Raw genomic sequence first — 21,209 nt, forward strand, 5'->3', positions numbered from 1 at the left:
ACCTTAGAGACCAACAATCTATCAAGAGTCAAAGCTTCCTTCATCGGATACTTTGAATTTCAAAAACTTATACCACAAAAATCTTGTTGATCTCGAAAGTGCTACTCGACTTGAATCGAGCTCTTTTACTGCAGACCCAATACATCCATTACATGTATCTCTGTGAGAAAATGGGTGCCAAGATCCACCAGACCACAACCACACAGTCTGGAAAACCCACCACAACCAGTTGAATCCGGTCGTGAAAGCCTTCTACAATACACTAGACTTACAATGTAACTTTTAGAACACAACTGGTTTGTAAGTTGTGGACTTTCTGTACTCTGACCGACAGCTGCTCTACAGAGTCACAGGCAAAGGCCTTTCATATTACCTGCTAACTGTTCCTTGTCACTGCTGATGCTGGGAGTCAAACGGAGACCCTGCTTCATGCTAAGCAGTTGCAATACCTCTGAGCCATGGCTCCTAGCCATTTTAACCCTCAGCATGAAGACATCCTTCGTCTTATGTTGGCTTATTGTCAGCCCCCTTGACAATGAGCTGTGTGTGGGGTGAGCTGTGTGTAGGGTGATGAAAAGTAATTTTTTTAATTGCCTTGCTGATTTGATTGCTGTTTTGGTCTTGCCATTTTCCATGCCATTCCAATAATGTATCTATGGCCTTGAGGACAGCATAGGGGTGAGGGGACAATGTGATGACTCCCCACTGCAGTGTAGCCAGGGAGCTGACCACACTAACTCCAACCTGTTCCGGGGAAGTAGGGGGAGAAAATGGCACCCAGGGCAAAATAGCACCTGGGCGTCACCCCCCGCAGTCCTACCCCCTGCCATGCCCCTCCCCTTCTCCCCACTTACCTTTTTCTGCCGTCTGAAAACAGTTTTCTGCCTGCTGAAAACAAGTCAGGCTGGTGGAGCGAGGTCAGGCCTGGCAGGGCGGGGGCAGTTTTCTGCCCCCATCGGCGCTCGCCCGGGGCACAGCGCACCCCCCACTCCCTTATAGCTGCGCCTCTGACCTTTTCTCCACATCGTATACTTTCTATGAGAGTAATAGTGCATGACACAGAACTGGAGACTGTGCCATTAGACTGAGTCAGGGTGTGGGCATGTGCGTCTTGGTCATTGACAAGGCTGTGTTGTGTTGTGTGCTGGCTTTTAACTAAATGAATTAGCAGCTTTTCTGGTCTTGGTTAGACGTCCTCTGAAAGCAATGTCTGTACTAACCCCTTTTTTAACTTTGGTTTTTGATTTATTTAATCCCTTTTCTTCTAACCATCATCCTTTCTTTCAATCTTCTGTACAAACCCGTTTTTATTCTGTTTTTCTCCCTTTCCCCCCCTCTCTGCTCTTTTCAGTCTCTACCATTCAGATTAAAGTCTCTTCTTCCCCTTTCCATGGCCACTCTCCTCCTCCTGACTACAGTAACTACAACGTTTCCACTTCTGCTGCCACTGTTCCTCCTCCACCTTCATATGCCAAAGTGGTCTCCTCAGCTTCTGTTCCTCTTCCCGAGCCCACTAACAAAGCCTCATCCATCCTGTCCCCTCACACAGCCAGGGAATCCCCTCTACTTGGCCACCAGCATTCTGCCTCTGATCTCTCACCACCTCCTAGTGCATCCTATTATCCATTATGGCAAGGCCACAAGCCTGTTAGAAGGACCACCAAACAGATCTCTTTATCCCCGCCACCTGCACCGGCTTCCCATTATCCCTTCACCCCTCAGCAGCCCATCCGACGTTCCTCTCTGTCATATTCCCCCTCTCCTCCTGTGACCGTCACACCCCTTATACAAAAGGGGTTGGTCCTGCAACCCCATATTCCAGTAGTCCTTCCTGTGATTCCAGCCCAGAATGGCAGAATCAGAGGGTCTACAGACACAGCGGTCCAAGATGCCTCAGGAAATGTACCTCATCTAGGTCTGAATGGCCACCCGGCTGAACCTGTAGCCACACAAATTCCTCTAGTCTCCTCTAGGACCCAGGTGAAGAGAACAGATGAGGGGTTTTTCTCGTACTTGGAAGCCGTGCCCATTTCACATCTGCCTGTGATAACCACCCCAACTGGGTCGTACATCCAGGCTTTTCCTCAGCCTTCCCAACTTCCACCTCATGCTCCGCATCATCCATATCAGTCCATGTCACACTTTGTCTCATTACCTCCCCATTACGCTGCTGTGTCTGAGGTGAATTTGTCCAAGAGGACCCCTCCTTACATGACTTCATCAACCATTTCCCACTTGAGTAAGTACTTGGCTTGAAATGAAACTTTAGCTTTCCACTGGTTGGCATGATAGATAAGAGGCTGCCCTGCTCCTGAAGGGAAAAACGGCCACACAGCTGCGCTAGGGGAGTCCTGCAGCACCCAGTCGCCTTTCAGAGGAGGGTTGGAACATTGGAAGGGGGACACAAGTAGAGTTTCAATCTGGCTCAGGGAGAGGGCAACAGTGGTCTGGGTTTGCCCCAGCAAGAGATCAGTTTGAAGGGTTGCTCTGCTTGGTAGCATGGCAGGGTGGTATGACCCTATTTCTGGTAGAGAATAGTGTACCCTGTTGTTAGGCCTGTCTTTGGTAATGAGCAAATCTTATATCATTTACTCGGACTCTTGGGAAAGGGCAGGTTGGTATGTTTGGAATCCTGTGTGTGTGAGAGGATCCAGCCTAGCCTACTTCCACCTGAAAGCATTAAAGAACATATATGTCACGCTCTGAAGCCATAACTACCTAAAATGTGTGTGCTTCAATCCCTTCAGCCAGGCGTCGCAAGGGGGAAAGTGTCCAGTGCACCAGTGCATACTCCGCCCCGGAACACCCCCGCCCTGGAACGCCCCTGCCCTGCCCTGGAACGCCCCTGCCATGCCCCTGGAACGCCCTCGCCACGCCCCCACAGGGGTGTGCGCCCGGTGCATCGTGCACCCCTGTCCCCTTGGAGCTACACCTCTGGCTTCATCCAGGTTTCTCCTTTTAATATCTGGAGACCTGTGCTCCTGACTGGTTCTGTGAAAACACCCTGTAAATAAATCAGTCTTCTGTGTTATTTATATGCAACTCCTGCCTCAGTGAGCTCTGTATTCTTCTTGCTCACCCCAAACCTACCTCAAAGCAGCAAATCTAAAGCCTTTAAGAACATCTAGTAACTGAGGGGAAGGTTTGTCATTTAAAACAAACCTGGTTCTGTAAATCATAGAAGACGGGGCGAGGAGATCTGTTTTCCCTCAGTCGGCAGAAAAGGCCTATCACATACATTTTTCTGTCAGCCTTTCAGGAAGACTTGTAACTTGTTATGGGAAAGATAGGCTATGTAGGCTACTATCCAGAGAACCCTGCAGCTAAGATAGTGTGCAGCTGTGCACCCAGTTCTGAGACCCAGCTTAACATAACAACTGAAGGACTGAGAGAGGAACCAGAAAGTTTCTGGTTAAGATCTTGGGAGGAGCAGACTCCCTTAGTTCTGACCTATTTAAGGATTGGTCCCTTTCTGAGTCTGGGGATTCAATTCTGAGGTCTTCTGTAAGAGTCTATTGATCAGGGCAGCCAACCGTGCTGGGCTGAGTTCCAGAAGGATGCAACGTCTGTCGATAGCGTGTTGGCAAACAAAAGCCAGGGGGGAAGAATTGAGACTGGAACTTGGCCAGACACGGTAGGAGCCAGCTAAGACCCAGCTGTGCTTAAGTGTTCTTTGTTGCTTGGGCAGAGAACCCATGCACTGTGCTAAATGGTTTCCAGATGTTTCTGACCATACATTCCCATCAGTTTCACCAGCATGGCCAATTGGCCATGCTGACAGAGGCTGATGGGAATTGTAGTTCCTGAACATCTGGAGAGCCGCAGGTTCCCTACCCCTGGTCTAACATCTTGCTTTTCGGTCGGGGACTGCCTGCCCCTATGTTAAATTACAGATTATCAGATGAATAAAAGTTAGTGCATTTGAGAAAAATAGAGAAATACTACCTGAGAGCCAGCATAATGTAGTGATTAAGAGCAGGCGAACTCTAGGGAGAACTGGATTTGATTCCGCACTCCTCCATATGAGTGGTGGGCTCTGTCTGGTAAACCAGATTTGTTTCCCCATTCCTACGGTCCTGCTGGGTGACCTGGGGTTAGTCACAGTTCTCTCAGAACTCTCTCAGCCTCACAACTACCTCATAAGGTGTGGGAAGAGGAAGGGAAAGGAGTTTGTAAACCACCTTGAGTCTCTTTACAGGAGAGAAAGGTGGGGTATAAATTCAAACGACTACTCATCTTCTTTTATTTATTTATTTATTTATTTATTATTTAGATCAATCTCAAGGCTCTAAGGTGTAATAACATAAAATATAATTAAAACACCAGTTAAAACAATTTAAGGCATGACACAACAAGAGCGCCCAGCAACCCTCTATCTTTTAAACACCCTCCCTAGGAGGGAGGAACGGCGAGACCCATTTGTTGGAACGGGGGCCATCAGCTGCTGGTCCCTCCAAAGGCTCGAACAACTCGTTTTGCAGGCTCTAAGTAGTCTCACCACCTGCAGGGGCCCGGACAGTTGGAGGAAGAGTGTTCCACCAGGCCGGGGCCAGGGCCGTGAAAGCCCTGGCCCGCGTGGAGGCCAGCCGCATCATCGAGGGGCCAGGGACCACCAACAGATTGGCCTCCGCCGAACGGAGAGGCCGCGTAGGGACATATGGGGTGATGCGGTTGTTTCCACAACACTTTCAGGTAGCTCATAACTGTGAAATGCAAAAACAGAGGTATTTTCCCCTCACAGCTAGGAAACAATACTACATCTGTGGACTTTGTTGGATCATAGCAATATCATTGTCTTTGTTTTGTGTGTGTGTGTGTTTTGGGGGGTGGGGGTGGAGCCTGAAAATTTGTGACAGAGTTCAGAGAAGGATGCAAAAAGATTATTATAGTTTTTTTCAATTTTAAAAGCTCTGAGATAACATTCCAGCCAAGCTTTATTCAGCCTTGAGGAAAGATTACTAAGGGAGATAAGTTGTACCGACATTAATTAATGGAAAGTCTATTCAAAATACCTTACCTGGAGCAAAAGATTCTGTACAGAGGAAAATGGCAGAAAAGTCCTGGCGTTTGTATGGTTTCAAGGCACTGATCAGACTCAGATCTCATTACTTTCAATTTGTTTTTGCATTAGGTGATTTTTAGTCCATGTCTGGGGTGTGTTTGTGAATAAATTTAACAATGTTTTGTAGCTTATCTGTCCTAATCTACATTCCTTACTTGTTGACTTGATGAAACAACTTTGTAAGGATCTTCTTCCTTATCTTATTTCTAAGGAACTAGGAACTGTCCTTATCTTATTTCTAAGGAACTGTCTCAAGGAACTAGTCCAGTATTTATTTGCCATTCTGGAATAATATAGGCTTAAGTATGCAAACTTAAGTAAAGACATCTGTCCAAATGTGTGGTAATAGAACAGCCTGCAAAATTGTGGAATATATTTCATTGGAAGTATTAAGGAAGAGACTGATGAAATAAACTTTCAATGTTGGTCAAGACCTACAGAATATGCAAGGGATTACTCTAAAGTACAGTTGAGGGATTACTCTAAAGAGACTTTGTTCAATGGCATTTTGCATTCCAAAGATCCTAGGTTCTTTGTCAGGTATCTCCAATTAAATGATCTCAAGTAACAGAGCTGGGAAAGAGACTCTTGAAAAGTTGCGGACCGCCAGAGTACTAGGTGAGATGGACAGGCTTCCTGGTTCAGTCTAAGGCAGGAGTGGTCAATCTATGGAGCTCCAGATGTTCATGGACTACAATTCCCATCAGCCCCTGCCAGCATGGCCAATTGGCCATGCTGCCAGGGGCTGATAGGAATTGTAGTCCATGAACATCTGGAGTGCTATAGGTTGGCCACCCCTGGTCTAAGGTCACTTCATCTGTTCATACGAACAATATTTCATAATTTTTGAACCATTGCTCTTCCCAGAACAGTTCGGACAAATAGGAAAGTTAGGTGTGAGTCAGTCACTGATGGCTGGAAGCCTTAGGAAGATGTATCCTAGATATAACATTCCAAATAATTTTATCCTTCAGGTGATTTTATTCTTATGGATGGGATGTAATTGAACAACTCATTTTTGCTTCTTACCTGATAATTCTATAGTCACAGTATACTTGTTGTATACTAGCGTACCTGCAGTCATTGTGTATTTGTTTCTGCAGTTGTAGTATACTTTTACCACATCCCAGACATGGTATATCTTCTCACATCCCTTTTGGATTTAAAATGGGCCACATAAGAGCCATGTATTAGAATTACCTGCACTGAATGTTGCTTGGTATTCTAGTCATATTACACATTCTAATCATATTACAAAATAATCTTAAACAAAATGGGGGAAGACTCATATGATCTTCCTGTTGAAATTTTAATGGTGTGTGCATTAATTTTTGCTATCATTATGGGGCTTTGCATATTCAGGAGCACTCTTAACCAATTTCTCCTGCTTGATCTCAGCCTGCCTCAGTATTCATAAGCACAGTTTTTTTTAACATACACCCAGTTGTGTCCATGATGAAAGAGGATAGCATCACCATGTTTGCTGCAAAATTCTATATCTGTTGGACATGAATTGACTCCTTGCCTTAGGAATGCATTACTTTATTTAAAAGAGGAATAAACATATCATGTAGTTTTCAGATTTGACTTAAAGCCAGCAGCCCCTTTAGTATGTGTTAACTGCATTCTTCCCATGTGATCACAGACTTCAAATCATCAAACTCCCTCCTATAGAGAGGTCCGTGTATATAAACAAGTACTTTGGTTTTTCCAAACATGAAATTATTCACAACTCTGGGGGTGGTGGTGGTGGTATCCTTAAAGTCAGTGAGATAATTTTGTTCTCACACTGTGTAATGGAGAGCAATTAGAAGTCTGGAAAATAGAGGAAATATAGAAAATGCATTTTTACAAAGCATTTTTTCTATGCATAAGGTGGTAGTTTGTAATTCATAAAGAAATGACTGGGGGGCTGATATTCTAAATGATTACTATATTTTCAGAGTGTCCTAGAGTTTAGACCTTTACATTTCATAAACATAAGCGGAGGGTTTGTTCATTTAAAATATTTTAACAGTAATAAACTACCTAGATCTTTTGTAATCAGGATTCTGCTTAAGTAAGTTACAATGGAATTTATATTACAGGCAGACTAGCACAGGAATTGTAGGGAGCCGGTGTGATTAGAGCACTGATCCTCCAGTGTGGTGCCTGGGGGCAGATGCGTAGCAGCAATGGGGACATCTGGGGCAGCTTGTCCCGGGAGCCACCATTGCCGTCATGTGTTGAGGGTGGGGCTGAGGGCGTTTCAGGGGCGTGGCATGATGGGGCAGTGGTGAGAGGGGGCGCGTGGGCAGCTTATGCCCCGGGTGCAGTTCCCCCTCCCGTCATCACTGCCTGGAGGTATCATGGTACCAACCAATGGGTTCCGTGCCCATTTTCTTCCCTGTAGGAGGTTGTAATACAAATATCTTGAATTCTCATCTATTGTCCTATTTGTTTCATTTCCCCACTTTTGATTACCTCCCTTCCCTACGAAAACTACCGATTCACTTTGCATTTAGCATCTTGTCAATAATTCAGACTTAGGAGAGCAGCCCTCTTATAATGGAGAATTATTGTCTTGGGGAGGGAAGAGCGATTAAGACTGGGTTTCTTTCTTCTTCTCCAACTTGGGACAAGGACTCTGGGTCTTTCCTCCCTCCAGCAGGGGAGAAAACCCAGTGCCCACCAGATCCCACAGACCCAATTGCTTCTAAGAGGTGGGTGCTGAACTGAACAGTATAAAATGTAGGAACAAAGCAGCAAACTTAAGGGAGGAAAAAACTCTCTTGGAATCTGCTACCAAGCAGCATCTGTTCCCCAAAACCAAAGCTTTTCTCTGCTTCCTCAATGGGGGCTTCAGTAGTGCCCAGGAGGTATCACTGTGTCAGGCACCCACTGGGAAGTGGCTGCCTCCTTTATATGAGGACACTCAGCTTAGGATCTTACAGGGTCTGTGGCTGAGAGGAAGAAGAGATGGTTTTTATCACCTGCTTTTCTCTACCTTCAAGGAGACTCAGAGTAGCTTACCATCACCTTCCCTTCCCCTCTTGGCAACAGATACCTTGTGAAGTACATGGGGCTGATAGAGTTCAAGGAGAACTGTGACTGGCCCAAGGTTACCCAGCAGGCTTCGTGTATAGGATTGAGGAAATAATTAGTGTCTGCTACTCTTAAACACTGCACCACAAGGGTAGCAATGGTTTAACCCATCTAGCTGGCCTCTACCACCCCTCCCCCCACCTTTTTCTATTTTATTATTGGTATCATCTAATGAAGGATGTATGGGAGCATTGAAATTAAATCGTTCCTCCTTCAAGCGTTGGTATTTAGAGTGCCAGATGTTACCGTATTCATTGTATGTTATTGCCATTTACTGTATGTTAATTGTATTGTTTTATGGAAACTGAGTATTGTCATTAGCCGCTCTGGAGTCTCCTGTGACAAAGCAATAAATGAATAAATCTCCCCATATTTTATGGAGCCTCCGCACAACTTGTGATTGGTCCTGCCTCTGCAGCTTCCATTTTTTTTGGCAGCTCCCCCGATCCTTTCTCAAAGCTACAACAGTGCCTGGAAGCTTAGCAAGGTTGGCTGAGTATTGGTCGATCCTCTGTGATGCCCAGTCAGATCCATACTCTGCTATTGGATGTCTATTGGATGGCTTTGGGCCAGTCACTCTCTCTCAACCTGACCTATTCGCACAGGATTGTTGTGAACATAAATATGGAGTAAGAATAACCAAGTATATCACCCTGACTGCCTTGGAGGAATCTTTTAAAGTACCGAATAGATGCTAGATATTGGACCTGTGAGTTCACTATGCTTGTATAGTTTTGACAGCAGCTTTCTCAGAGATATGCAAGAATATACCAATGATAATAGCAGCCTAGCTGCAATTTGCAATGACTCCTGGGGTCAGACAGAGGTGCCGCTCCAAGGGGGGGGGGGTGCGCGACACACTGAGGGCGCGCCCCTGTAGGGGCAGGGGTGGAGGACGCACCAGTGCACCGGGCATTTCCCCCCTTGCTACGCCTCTGGGGTTAGATCCTTCCTGCTTTTCTGCTCTATCTTACCCCATTCTTCTCTTTTCTGCAGCTCCCACCCAATGTTGCTATGGGGCACAGGGGGTCTCATGACCCACAACATAGCCATTTGGGGGAAGAGTCAAAAGGGCTTCTTGCTCTGTCTTCCAGTGGTAAAGCTAGGACGATCCAACCTATGACTTGTCTATCCGGATGCTTTCCCATATGTTTGAGAGGGTGTTGTAAAGGGACACAAGTGCTGGTATTCTTCCATGGGTTATGTCCTCCTACCCAGGGACCTGCCTTTTAGATCTGACAATAGTCATTATAGGCTCAGGGCAGGGGGAAGTTTTTCAGATGCAGAACCAGTTTCTTCGGTGATCCAGGAAATCCGTATCATTGGTTAGATGCAGAACAAGAACCTGCTGAGGTTGAAGTACCTGTAACCTGCCAGAGTGCTTTGCAGAAGGCTCAAGCAAAGATGCCATTGACAGTAGTCAGTCATGATAAGTGGAGCCCGTGGAGGACAAAGTTTCCTTTGGAGAGCTTGGACACCTCTCACATTATGTCAGCTCAGCATGGTGGGGGTGGGGGTAATGGGATGGACCCCGATCAAACAGGGAGGCCTCCCTCTCCTCAGCAAAGCTGATAGCAAGGGGAGGTGCTGAAGGCTAGAATACTGAAGAAGAATTACTGCTTGGTGGTTAATGGAGTTGGGGAGGACGTCTCGAAGAGGTGTCTCGGAGACGTGGCATTTCCACTTTCTAAATAAATTGAATGAATAAGATTCTTAAGGGTCTTGATGACAGAGTACAGTATATAATTGATGCATTCAGTGTATAGGGTTCTTCTGATGGACTGTGGGAACCCTGATGGGTGATCTCTCTTTCTGACTCTTGATTTCCATTTGTTGCTTGCTTCGGGCAATAGGCCGTGATTGATGGGATGAAGCATACAAGGAAATGTCCACAGTCTCTGAATGGAGTATTCTTTTGTGTTTCAGGCCCCATCCTTCCATCAGGTCATCCCTCTGCTGCTGCTGCTGCTGGATTACCCTTGTCGTCTGGTGGACCTCCGCCGCCGCCGCCTCCACCAGTCCCCCCTCCGCCTGCAGGAAGTGCACCACTTCCCCCTCCCCCGCTGTCAGTAGGGACCTGCCTAGACGACGGGTCGGTGTCAGGACTCGCAGCAGCTCTGGCTGGTGCCAAACTAAGGAGAGTACAACGGGTGAGGTTCCCAGCTAGGTGCTGCTTGCAGCACAGAGGTTAGATGTGCTAGTCAAGAAGGTAGAAGTCCAATTTCAGTTCACTCTTAGGGGCCTTCAAGCAAGTCCCCATATCTCAACCTTCACAGGTAGTTTGAGGTTATTTGAGAACCAGTGGGATGCGGTGGTTAGATTGTCAGAGTAGGATCAGGGGAAACAGTACGCTGCCAAATCGCAACTGGCTCACCGTGACCCTTTCCAGTGGGTGTTCCAGGGCAGAGGCAAGCGGAGGTGGTTTACCATTGCCTTCCTCTGCATAGCAACTGGGGTGGGCAAAAAAAATAAATCATTCGTTTTCAGGTTAGACAGATGGGGAAATGTTCAAAAGCCCACTTATCGAAAACTGTCTTATTGTCTTTTTCTGAAAAACCACAAAAATACGCCTGCCGCCAAACCAGGTATTTTTGAGGGTTTTTTCTTTTCCAAACTTTTACGAAATGTCTCCCCCCTCCCCTGCAAAAGGCAGCCCCAGCCTTCCTTGGTGGTTTTCTGCCCAAGCACTTACCATGGTCAATAATCCGGTTTAGCTCCCACGCTCTAATGAGCCTGGACCATTCTGGGCTATTCAGTTCCCAGCCATGCCAGCAGGGGCTGATGGGAATTGTAGTCCATGAACATCTGAAGCGCCAGAGTTGGACACCCCTGAACCAGGGCATCCAGGTTTGAATCCCCACAATTCAGTGGAAGCTTTCGGAGGGAAGTTAGGCCAGTTGCTCATCCGCGGCATAGTCTACCTCACCAGGTTGTTGTTAGAAGCATAAAATGGAGAAAGAGAAAACAGTTAAAAATGCACAACATGTTCTTTTTAAAAATGAAAAGCAGCCTCGGCAGCCTGTAATTACAAACAGTTGTAAACAGGATGAGGGAGGGAGGATATGCTTAACTCTTTCTTGCCCAACATTTTTATGTCCCTCTTTAGTTGCTCCTCCCTTTCTGTGGAAATCAGAATTATAATCTAATCTTGTAAATAGTTCTCAGTGGAATGTATACCTACTGTTACAGCAGATTATACTTAGTGGAATGTATCTGCTGTTGCATCAGATTATTCTTAGCATTTGAACTATGTGACTTCTTTCATCGGCCAGTGTTTTTAACTTATAGGGGAAATGAAGGGTGTTAGTTGCTCCTTCAATTGAAATGAATGAGGATGCCCCCTCGTACACCATACCTGGCTGTTCATCATGTTTCATGACACAGGTGTAACGACATATGCACAGTGCATTTTTCTACTTCCTTGTTCTTCAGTAAGTTCCCACATGAAAAAGGCCATTAAAAAAAAACATCTTGCCAATACAAAAGATTGGGGGCAGGGAGAATGTGGGCAATATTCGATTTACTGTGAATTAATATTCACACCATGGATTGTGGCCCAAACTGGGAATCTATTTGTGTCTCATACAGTTGGGCTTAGTTGCATGTAACGGAGTGCCAATTGTGTTACATTCGGTCTTTAATCTATAAACAGGAGGTGGGTTGTATTATTCGGCGGTGAAAGCAAACTAGTACAGGCGGTATGTCACAGAAGCAGACAAAAATCCTTCCCGCTCCCCATTATATTTTCCAACCACTGGCTAGCATATAGTTGCCTTTGACAGCACCATTCTCAATTCAGACAACTGGTGCAAACATTCACCTTTCATGGTCATTAAAGTAGCCAGCTTCGTACCCCACCCAAGTACCCTACCCCACCCAAGATCGCTCACCAAATCCTTCCCTTAGATTCCTACTGTGTTTGCCTGAAACCCAGTATTCACACGCAACCCTTTTGCTAACGTTCAGAGTCAATGGGATTACTCATAAATAGGTGAGTTGAGGTTACATTCTTCACTTCTTGAATCCTGGTTGGGAGGAACCAATCTCATTTGCTGATTTCTCCATCCAGAAACCAGTACTGTCTACCTTGATAGACTGAGGGTCTGGTTTAATAGAAAAGCAGAATGGATAGGAGGGGCTTCCCCACTTCTTAAAGTCAATCTTTCACCCACGTTGCTTTCTCTGAGTAAAAACATTGCATAATCCCCGAGTAAGAAGCCACCACGTTTTGGGCAGGACTTTTACAAACAGTCAACAGGTGCAGCTTTCACCATCACTAGAATTCCATGCTGGGGAGGGCGGGGGGATACAAATCAGACCCTGAGGCGAAAGCACCTGGAAGAACTGAAGTTCTGATTTCTGTCTTATAAGCCAGAGGATGTTTCGGGAGGTTCCAGTCCCAGCGGCGCTTCCAAGAGCGATGCCAATCGAACAAGTAGCGGAGGAGGAGGACTCATGGAAGAAATGAATAAATTGCTGGCAAAAAGGTGGGTCTTTCTGCCCGCGGTAATGGAGGGGAAGGACTTCGATGCTATCTGTGAGTGGCTGTCCACTGACCCTATGAAATTGTCTGGCACTGTTCAGGATACAGCATCGCATTGCTGAAAATATTTAGGCTGCCAGCTGGAATTGGGGCACCATTCTTTAATAGGTCCTGCTGGCTGGATGCAGCAAGTCCGAAGACTGTGGCTCAGTGGCAGAGCATCTGTTTTGCATGCTGAAGGTCCCTGGTTCAGTCCCCAGCATTTCCAGTTAAAAGGGTCAGGTGATATGAAAACCTCTCTCTGAAAACATGGAGAGTCACTGGCAGTCTGAGTAGGCAGAACTGACCTTGATAGACTGAGGGTCTGATTTAATACAAAGTAGCTGTACATGACTCTGCTGATGTCTGATGTAATATCAGCGTGGAGTTCCACAGAGGGACCGCTTTGGCTGTGGGAAGCCCACCCCTCTCCAGTTTTCTGTTGACGTCTCGCTCTTGTCCACCCACACACATCTGTGTGCAGTGGCTCTTGGCTCAGAAAAATACAGCCAGGGACCACAGAATGGCACAAAGCAGTCCTTGCCTATTGCACTTGATCCAGCAGTTAAGGCGTTTGCAGTGCCAGGTGGGGATAGGTGGCCCTGTTGGCAGCAGCCTACATGGGGAGATTCGTGTAGTCAAGGCCAGGCATTAGCAGAATTTGTCAGAGGCGCTATGGATGCTGGAGAGGTTGCCTCAGGAGAAGTGGCTAAGCCAGGTGACTTCCTCTGCATTAGTCCAAATGGCACAATTATCCTCAGTGTTGGTTCAAAAGAATAGCCACAATCCTGACTTCTTCTTTTTTTAGGCTGAGTTAGGTTGCTTTCAGGTAGAGGCTTTGGCATCCAGACTGGAGTGATTGGGGTGGGGAGCATCTACATGATATCATGCTGTAACTGTATGCCAATCATCCTTCCCCCATCTTCAGTTATGCTTCCTTCCCCAACATGTGTTGCTACAATCTTTCTAGGTCCAAGTGCGTTCCGAGTGCAGTATCGTGCATCTAGATGGGAAGGTGCCCATTGTCTAAGGACGTGGCCAAGTTGGCAACATGTTCCTTTCACCGGCCTCTCTTGGTTGCCATTTTCCCTGCAATGCCACCTGAAGGCTGCAAACAGAACAGTATCGATTGCTGTATCGTTATAGTTACCTCAGAAAGCCCCCCAGTGGCTTGGTGAGGGGAAATACGGGGGAAATGGGGATTGTTGGAGAACAGTTTGGACAAAACTCCTGTGAGGAAACTCCACTGCCTGTGTGGATGCCCTTCGCGTTTGCAGCAGCAGCAACTGTAAAATGGTGAATCTTCACCACATGGATGCAGCCTGCATGCTCACTTTTGGATTCTTCACTTCTTCTCGTTGCAAAGCTTGAGCTAACGGGCTCCCTGAATTCAAGGGCCAGGAATGTGTTTTTTTTCCCAAGGACCGGTTTATAGTCTCTCTTTCACTCTGTCCTAAGGAGGAAAGCAGCATCACAGTCAGACAAGCCAACTGACAAAAAAGAAGAGGAAAGCCAAAATGTAAGTGCTCAAGGGGTGGAATTTGCTAAAGGGAACGAAGCATAGGATTTTTGGCTTTACCCTGGGGTCTTCAATACGATGTCTGTTTGCACCATGACACCCACTAGCATCCTTCCTGGCAACTTAGTGTTAAACCCAGCTGTGTCACTAGCATGACGATGTCACTTCCAGGGAAAACCCAGAAGTAACAGGAGGCAGCTCTAGGAATTGCTAGAAACTTCATGGTTTCAGCAACACTACCCCACCATATTCCCATCCACAATATTTTGTAGTTGCTCCGCCTCTTGTGGCATTTTGTGACATAATTGTGACATAATTGACATTTTGTGGCTGGATCCACCTTCTGTGGCAGTCCTTTGGCGACTGCATCACCTCTTGCAGCAGCCATTGCATAGCTGCACCGATTTCCTTATGTCAGGATTCCAAAGGTGCCCACGAGCTTCAAAAGGTTGGGGATCCCTGGTTTTAACCACAGGCAAGAGAAGCTTAATGTTCTTGAATGGGATTAATTATATGATGCCACTGACTTTATTATTTGCAAAATGTATACAGTGGAACCTCGGTTTTCATTGCCTTCAGTTTTCATCGCTTTCGGTTTTCATCGATTTTTTTCAGTGAAAAATTTGTCTCGGTTTTCATAGATTTGCCTCGGTTTTCATCGATTTGCAGTAAGGGGCAGGGGTTTGTGGAGAAAAATCACCTGGACAAAGGTGTTGCAGGCCGTGTCTGCAACTTGTTTAATGACAATGTCTTGCCCCATTTCCGACAAATCTTAAAGAGGCGTCAGAAACAGAACTCTTTGGACAGCTTTCTGGTGCGACATTGTTCCACTGGCTCTGAAGCTGGTCCTAGTGTTATTGTTTGTTACTGTTTTCAGCATTAAACATTATGTTTATTCACCAAAAAAATGTGGTTTTTTTGGTATGTTTTTTGGAGTGCCTAGAACAGATTAATTGGATTTACATAGATTCCTATGGAAAAGTTTGCCTCGGTTTTCATCGGTTTTGGTTTTCATCGATTCTTTTCGGACGGATTACCAATGAAAACTGAGGTTCCACTGTACTTTCTGTCCTCAGGGGACCACCAAGATCTAACCCCAATAACGGAGATGATGGTGGTGACCTCTCAGAGAAAGGCCAAGCCTAGTGACTCTTGTGCCATGAGGCTTTCAGCAGGAAAACAGCCCATCCTTAATTCCAACCCTTCTTTGTGGTGCAGTAGGAGCGCTTAAAAGCCTGACCACATAATGGCAACAGCCACATGATCCGTTTGTGTGTTCAGGCTGGAGCAACACAAGCGGAGCATTTTTCCACAGGACTTCACGTACTGAGCAGGTTGAATGACTCTCAGCGTGACTGTAAGCAAAGTTACACCCTTCTATGTCAATGGGCTCAACAGGGTGTAACTGTTTAGGGAGGCAGCCTCAGCCTTCAGTGGAGGCTAAATTCAACGATCATTCACAGTCATGTGAGTTGAATTCTACAGATAGCTTTCTATCTTCGTTTCAAGGCGCCAAAAGGGTTCCCAGGTTGGCCTGGCCGTGTGTCCCAGATTTAGACAGAACATTTGTTTCTGAACCAGCCCTTAAACCATAGGTGTCAAACTCAGGCCCTCCAGGTGTTCATGGCCTATGATTCCCATCAGCCCATGCCAGCAGGGCCATGCTAGCAGGGGCTGCTGGAAATGGTAGTTAATGAACCTCTGGAGGGCCTGAGTTTGACACCTATGCCTTAAACCATTCAGTAGCTGTTTCCCTGTGAAGACAATGCTACTGAGCACATTTTTTTTGTCCTGCTGCTCCCATGTATATGAAAGCAATATTGAAGTTGTGGGAAAGGCTGCCACGGCACACATTCTTTGCAATTACTGGAGCTGGCAGTTTTGAAAATGAGCGTCATGCCTCTTAAAACATTTTTGCGCTGTTGCTCAAAAGATGTGGCAAACCTCTTCTCTGTTTATTTGCAGAGCAGGGAGTTCCTGTTCTTGTAGCCCAGAAATCCCCTTATAAGGGGATGGGATGTGGGAGGAGCATGTCAGATGTCAAGATTAGGATCTTACGATTGATGTAAAAATATGAAAGGGAGGTTAACAGGGTGTGGGGCTGAGATCTCACTTATTTGTCTGTATCCTCCCTAACAGAAGTGTATTCATGTTAGTGCAGTAAAAACAAAGCAGCCCAAACTTGACATGAACTTAAAAGAAGTTTATTCAGTAAACTGCCTCGAGTTTCATAAGGAAGCAAGCCTGCCCTGGATAATTTGGCCAGTTGCTTGGAGGCTCTGCTGGAATGGATGATGCAGAGCTGGCTTAAGTTGAATCCAGTGAAGACAGAGGTCCTGCAGCTGGGCTGGGGGTGACCAAGATAGAGTACCAACTCCCAACTCTTAATGGTGTGCCATTAACACTTCACTAAGCCGTCTTTCAAGAGCTAGGGCATGATCCTGGATGCCTCCTTTTCTATGGAAGCCCAGGTCACAAATGTCGCCAGGCTGTCATTTTTTTCACCTTTGCCAGGTCAGGCAACTGGCAGCCCTACCTGGCCCACCCTGATCTCACGACATTGATCCACACAGTGGTTACGTCCAGATTGCATTTACTGTAACTCACTCTACTCAGGACTGCCCTTGGGTCTATTCCGGAAGCTCCAGTTGGTTCAAAATGCAGCTGCGTTGGTCCTCAAAGGGACACTGCAGAGGGTGCACAGTCGATCTGTGCTCCGTCAGCTGTGTTGTCACCAGGTGGAGTGCTAAATCCAGTGCAGGGTTTTAGTCCTAGAATCATAGAGTTGGAAGAGTCCCCAAGGGCCATCAAGGTTAACCCCCTGCAATGCAGGAACACACAGTTAAAGCACTCTTGTCAGATGGCCATCCAGCCTCTCTTTAAAAACCTCCAAAGAAGAAGACTCCACCACACTCCAAGGTAATACATTCCACTGTCGAACAGCCCTTACTGTCCTGATGTTTAGGTGGAATCTCCTTTCCTTCACCTTGAACCCATTACTCCTGGTCCTTGGAGCAGCAAAAAACAAGCTTACTCCCTCACCAACATGGCATCCTTTCAGATATCTAAACATGGCTATCGTGTCACCTCTTAACCTCACATTTAAAGCCCTCAATGGGCTGGGACCGCCATACCTGCACAACTGCCTCTCCCAGTATATCCCCCAGAGAGCATTATGCTCTGCTCGTAACAACTTCCTGGTGATCCCCAGCCCGAGAAGTGCCCGATTGTCTTCAACTAGATCCAGGGCTTTCTCTAGTCCTGGCCTGGTGGAACACTCTGACAAATGAGGCCAGGGCTCTGCAGGACTTATCTCAGTTCTGCAGGGCCTGCAAGACAGAGCTGTACTAGTAAGCCTGCATTGAGGGCAGCAGTGGGTATGTTTCCATCATAGCTGGTCTCCCTTCCCTCGGGTAGTTATGCAAAATTTGTTCAGGATATAGTGTTGGGAATTTTCTGAGTTGTTGCATCCTTGGTGCTATCTTTATATGTTTTCGCCCATTATTGTTTATTGTATTATAATTGTATTGTTTTTATACTGTTGTGAGCTGCTCTAAACCTGGTTTCCAAAAGAAACCCGGCAGGTTTCTTTGGGAAGAGAGCTCCGTGAAATTGGGGCCACAGATAAAAAGGAGATGCATTACATGTTCTCCAAGAGGGTTTTTTTGTGTTTTACTTTGGTGAGGGAAAGAAACTTCTGAGCGGTTATTTTATAACCGGGGGCGGGGGGTAAAGATCTGTGCCATGTGTAGTGGTTTGTAGGGAAATACAATGTCTTCCAAAATATTACCCTAACATTTAGCATTTTTTTTAAACCCCAGGAAGATGCAAGCACCTCACCTTCTCCCGTTACGCGAGGCCCTGTCCAGCAGCAGAATTCTTCAGGTATTCAGCCCTCTCAGCAACGACTTTTTTCCTTTTAAAAACAGTTGGCAAGCACATCGCTGGTTCTGTTTAACGCTGGGCTGACTCGTGCAGCACAGTGTGGTGTCGGAATCCTAAAGGGGGGTGGGGGATAGTAGACTGTTCCAATTCAGCTTGCAGGCGGGGGAGGAGGCATTTTTGAACAGAATTTAAGTATACCAATGCTACACACCTGGTGATTCACTTCAGGAAGGATCTGTTCAGGAGAATGTATTCTTCCCAGTGAGAACCAGCTTGGTGTAGTGATTGAGAACAGTGGACTCTGATCTTGAGAACCATGTCTGATTCCCCACTCCTCCACCTAAGCCTGTTGGGTGACCTTGGGCCAGTCATAGTCCTCGCTGAACTGTCTCAGCCCTCATTCGAAGCTGAACTTTTTCTATGCACATTTGACTTCTATGTTTAAAAGTTCAGAATTTCGTGTCTGTTTAGCACATGAAGTGTAGGCTTAATTTCCTCACTGTTCATTGGAAGCTTCCTTCTTTCCCACCCCTGCATTTTTATTATTTACTATTATTCATTCATTTTATAGGCCGCTGCTCCCTAACCCGGTTCAGGGCAGCATACAACATTAATTATCATTGTGTAGTTTATGAGAAGACACAGTTTGCACTTAGCCCGATTATTGGGAACTTTTGTACGAGCTTCACTTTATTGCCTAAGGCATGACATACTGAGTCCTTGCTGGGCAAGTTCATAAAATCTATGTCTGCTGAAGAAACAGGGGCCATCTGCAAAAGATCACCTTTCTGTTGGACAGCTCCAGTAGTGATGTAAATGATGCAGTCACCAAATTTTTGGACCTGTATATAAAACAACGCTTTAGGAGCAAATCCTGAACATCAGCCTTCTCTACCTGTCCATTTATTTTAGCTTCCCTCTACTTGGTTAAGTGGATCTGTGTATATAATGTTGTTATGCCAATAAAGGTTCTTTGTTTGTAAGTTCATAAAATCTATGTCTGCTGAAGAAACAGGGGCCATCTGCAAAATCCCATCCACATTGTTACCTTGCATTGATTATTGTGACCATTCTACTTACCTGGCACTTACCTGGAATTTATTTGTCTGGGTCCTGACACTGTTTATGCTTTGATGACCTACTGCTAACTTTTGCGTTCTGATTTTTTTCCTATGGGGACATTTATAGCGCTTGCTGGCTGGTTAGCAGATATTTCTGGGTGTAAATACAATTTTCTGTCTTCTTTGTTTGTTGTTTCTTTATGTATGGCTGTTACACCTTCATTAATTAAATGGAGCATCTCATTATAGCTGTTTTTTTCACAAGCCAGGTTTAGTAGGTATTCTTTGGTTTAGTATGACCTTAATTAAAACATCAGTAAATCAATAAAATTCAACAATCTGCGCTGGAACCATTAATTCCACTAAGACAGTGGTGGCGAACCTATGGCACGGGTGCCAGAGGTGGCACTTAGAGCCCTCTCTGTGGGCACGCGCAAGCAGAGTCCCCCCCCCCCCCCCATCTAGGCTGGCCTGGGCCGCTGGGCTCGATTATTCGCATTAAACCGAAGACCTAGTTTTGGGGAAGCAGTGTATGTAACTCTGTTAAGCGCTGTTAAACCCCACTGATTTCCATGTGAAGAATTAAAGCAATCCTTTACCTGGGAGTGCGAAGAACTAAAGCAATCCTTTACCTGGGAGTAACCTCGGTTGCTGGCAATGGAGCTTGCTTCTGAGTAAACCCCCCTAGGGTCGAGATTCATCTGTTGGAAGAGTTGCATGGTTGCTTCAAAGCCAAGCCACTGATTACCACCAAGCTTACTCCTGAGTAACGCACGCCTCGGAGCCAATATTTTTTTCTAAACTAAAACCTTAGTATTCAGGTTAAATTGCTGTGTTGGCACTTTGCGATAAATAAGAGGGTTTTGGGTTCCAATTTGGGCACTTGGTCTCGAAAAGGTTCGCTATCACTGCACTAAGAGATAACCACTAAAATTGAACTATAGCTCTTAACCACATTCATACCAATAGAAGGAAAAGGGGAGGGAATGGAGGAGGAGGAAGAAGGAAAGGGATGGGAGGCCAGTTAGATGGATGCCATTCCTGTCCTCAACCATAAGCCTGGTGGAACACTCCGTCTTCCAGGCCTGGGTCTCTCAGAGCCCATCTCTCATTTGACAGAGTGTTCCACCATGCTGGGGCCAGAGTCGAGAAGGCCCTGGCTGAGGACAGCGGACAACTTTTGCATAATAGTTTCCTACTTGAGCAGATTTTTCAGTCTTCTTAGCCTAGATCTCTTCCTTTGGCCTTACCTCTCTAAAACATCTTGTCATTTTCAAAGGAAAACGTAAAAAAAGTAAAATCACTTTCAATGCAACAGAATGATCAACCGTCACACTGATGATCATCATTTTTTTTAAACCAGGAGATGCTGGGAAGAAGCTTTGGGAAAGAAGCAACTCAGTGGAAAAACCTGTCGCTTCGTTACTCTCTAGGTAAGTAGCGGAGGGTCATCTCTAGGACATTTGCATGTAGTGGGTTGGAGCATGATGCTTCTGCATGCATTCACGCCATCTCCTGTTCATTCCGTTGCCGTAGAAACCCATCAGTGGGGAGGAGTCCCGAACCAAAGAGCCCCGTTCAGTTTCAGCCATCTTTTAGGTACTGGAAAAAAAATGCTCCAGCTCTTTTGTTGTCCCTCAGCTTAACCTTTGCAAAATCATGTAATATCTTCATTCATCAGCTAACAACCTGTCTGCCTTGTTCCAGTCTGCTACTATTTGCTCTGCTCCGCTGTGTAACATGCTATTGTCTCAGAGGGGCTCATGTAGGGGGATGTTTGTTCAGTTCTGTAGTGTATAGCAAGGTGTACGTGGCCCTTGGGTGACTCAGAATATGTTCGATAAAGAAGAAGAATCACGTGGGAGTGTGCCCTAGATTTCCACCACATATGCTAGGTACTGTTTCAAGATCTAACAGGTTGTAGCACAGCAGCATAGTTCAGATGTAACAGGAAACCATAACTTGTTTCTTACCACACATTCATTTCTCTGCACCTGTACAAAACAAACTACTGGTAAGATATCCAGGTGCCTTTTTGATTGTTAGTAGCTTTACAGTTGCCAACCATAGCCTGCA

The 21,209-nt window shown here is 45.9% G+C and overlaps 1 protein-coding gene across 6 annotated transcripts in view; it reads left to right on the plus strand.

Annotated features, from left to right (window-relative positions):
- Nucleotides 1-21,209, plus strand: part of EVL (Enah/Vasp-like) — a 225,227-nt gene that overhangs the window by 196,354 nt on the left and 7,664 nt on the right. For 5 of the 6 annotated variants that reach the window (XM_048485386.1, XM_048485384.1, XM_048485382.1 and 2 more), the window contains exons 6-10: nucleotides 10,073-10,296; nucleotides 12,518-12,633; nucleotides 14,127-14,187; nucleotides 18,009-18,072; nucleotides 20,497-20,566. In XM_048485386.1, the coding sequence (XP_048341343.1) occupies nucleotides 10,073-10,296; nucleotides 12,518-12,633; nucleotides 14,127-14,187; nucleotides 18,009-18,072; nucleotides 20,497-20,566 (535 nt within the window). Of the gene's footprint in view, nucleotides 1-1,191; nucleotides 2,240-10,072; nucleotides 10,297-12,517; nucleotides 12,634-14,126; nucleotides 14,188-18,008; nucleotides 18,073-20,496; nucleotides 20,567-21,209 lie in introns of those variants that run through there. The other variant, XM_048485381.1, reaches the window with a different exon arrangement.

Source organism: Sphaerodactylus townsendi, linkage group LG02, assembly GCF_021028975.2.
Source record: "Sphaerodactylus townsendi isolate TG3544 linkage group LG02, MPM_Stown_v2.3, whole genome shotgun sequence".
Classification (NCBI taxonomy): domain Eukaryota; kingdom Metazoa; phylum Chordata; class Lepidosauria; order Squamata; family Sphaerodactylidae; genus Sphaerodactylus; species Sphaerodactylus townsendi.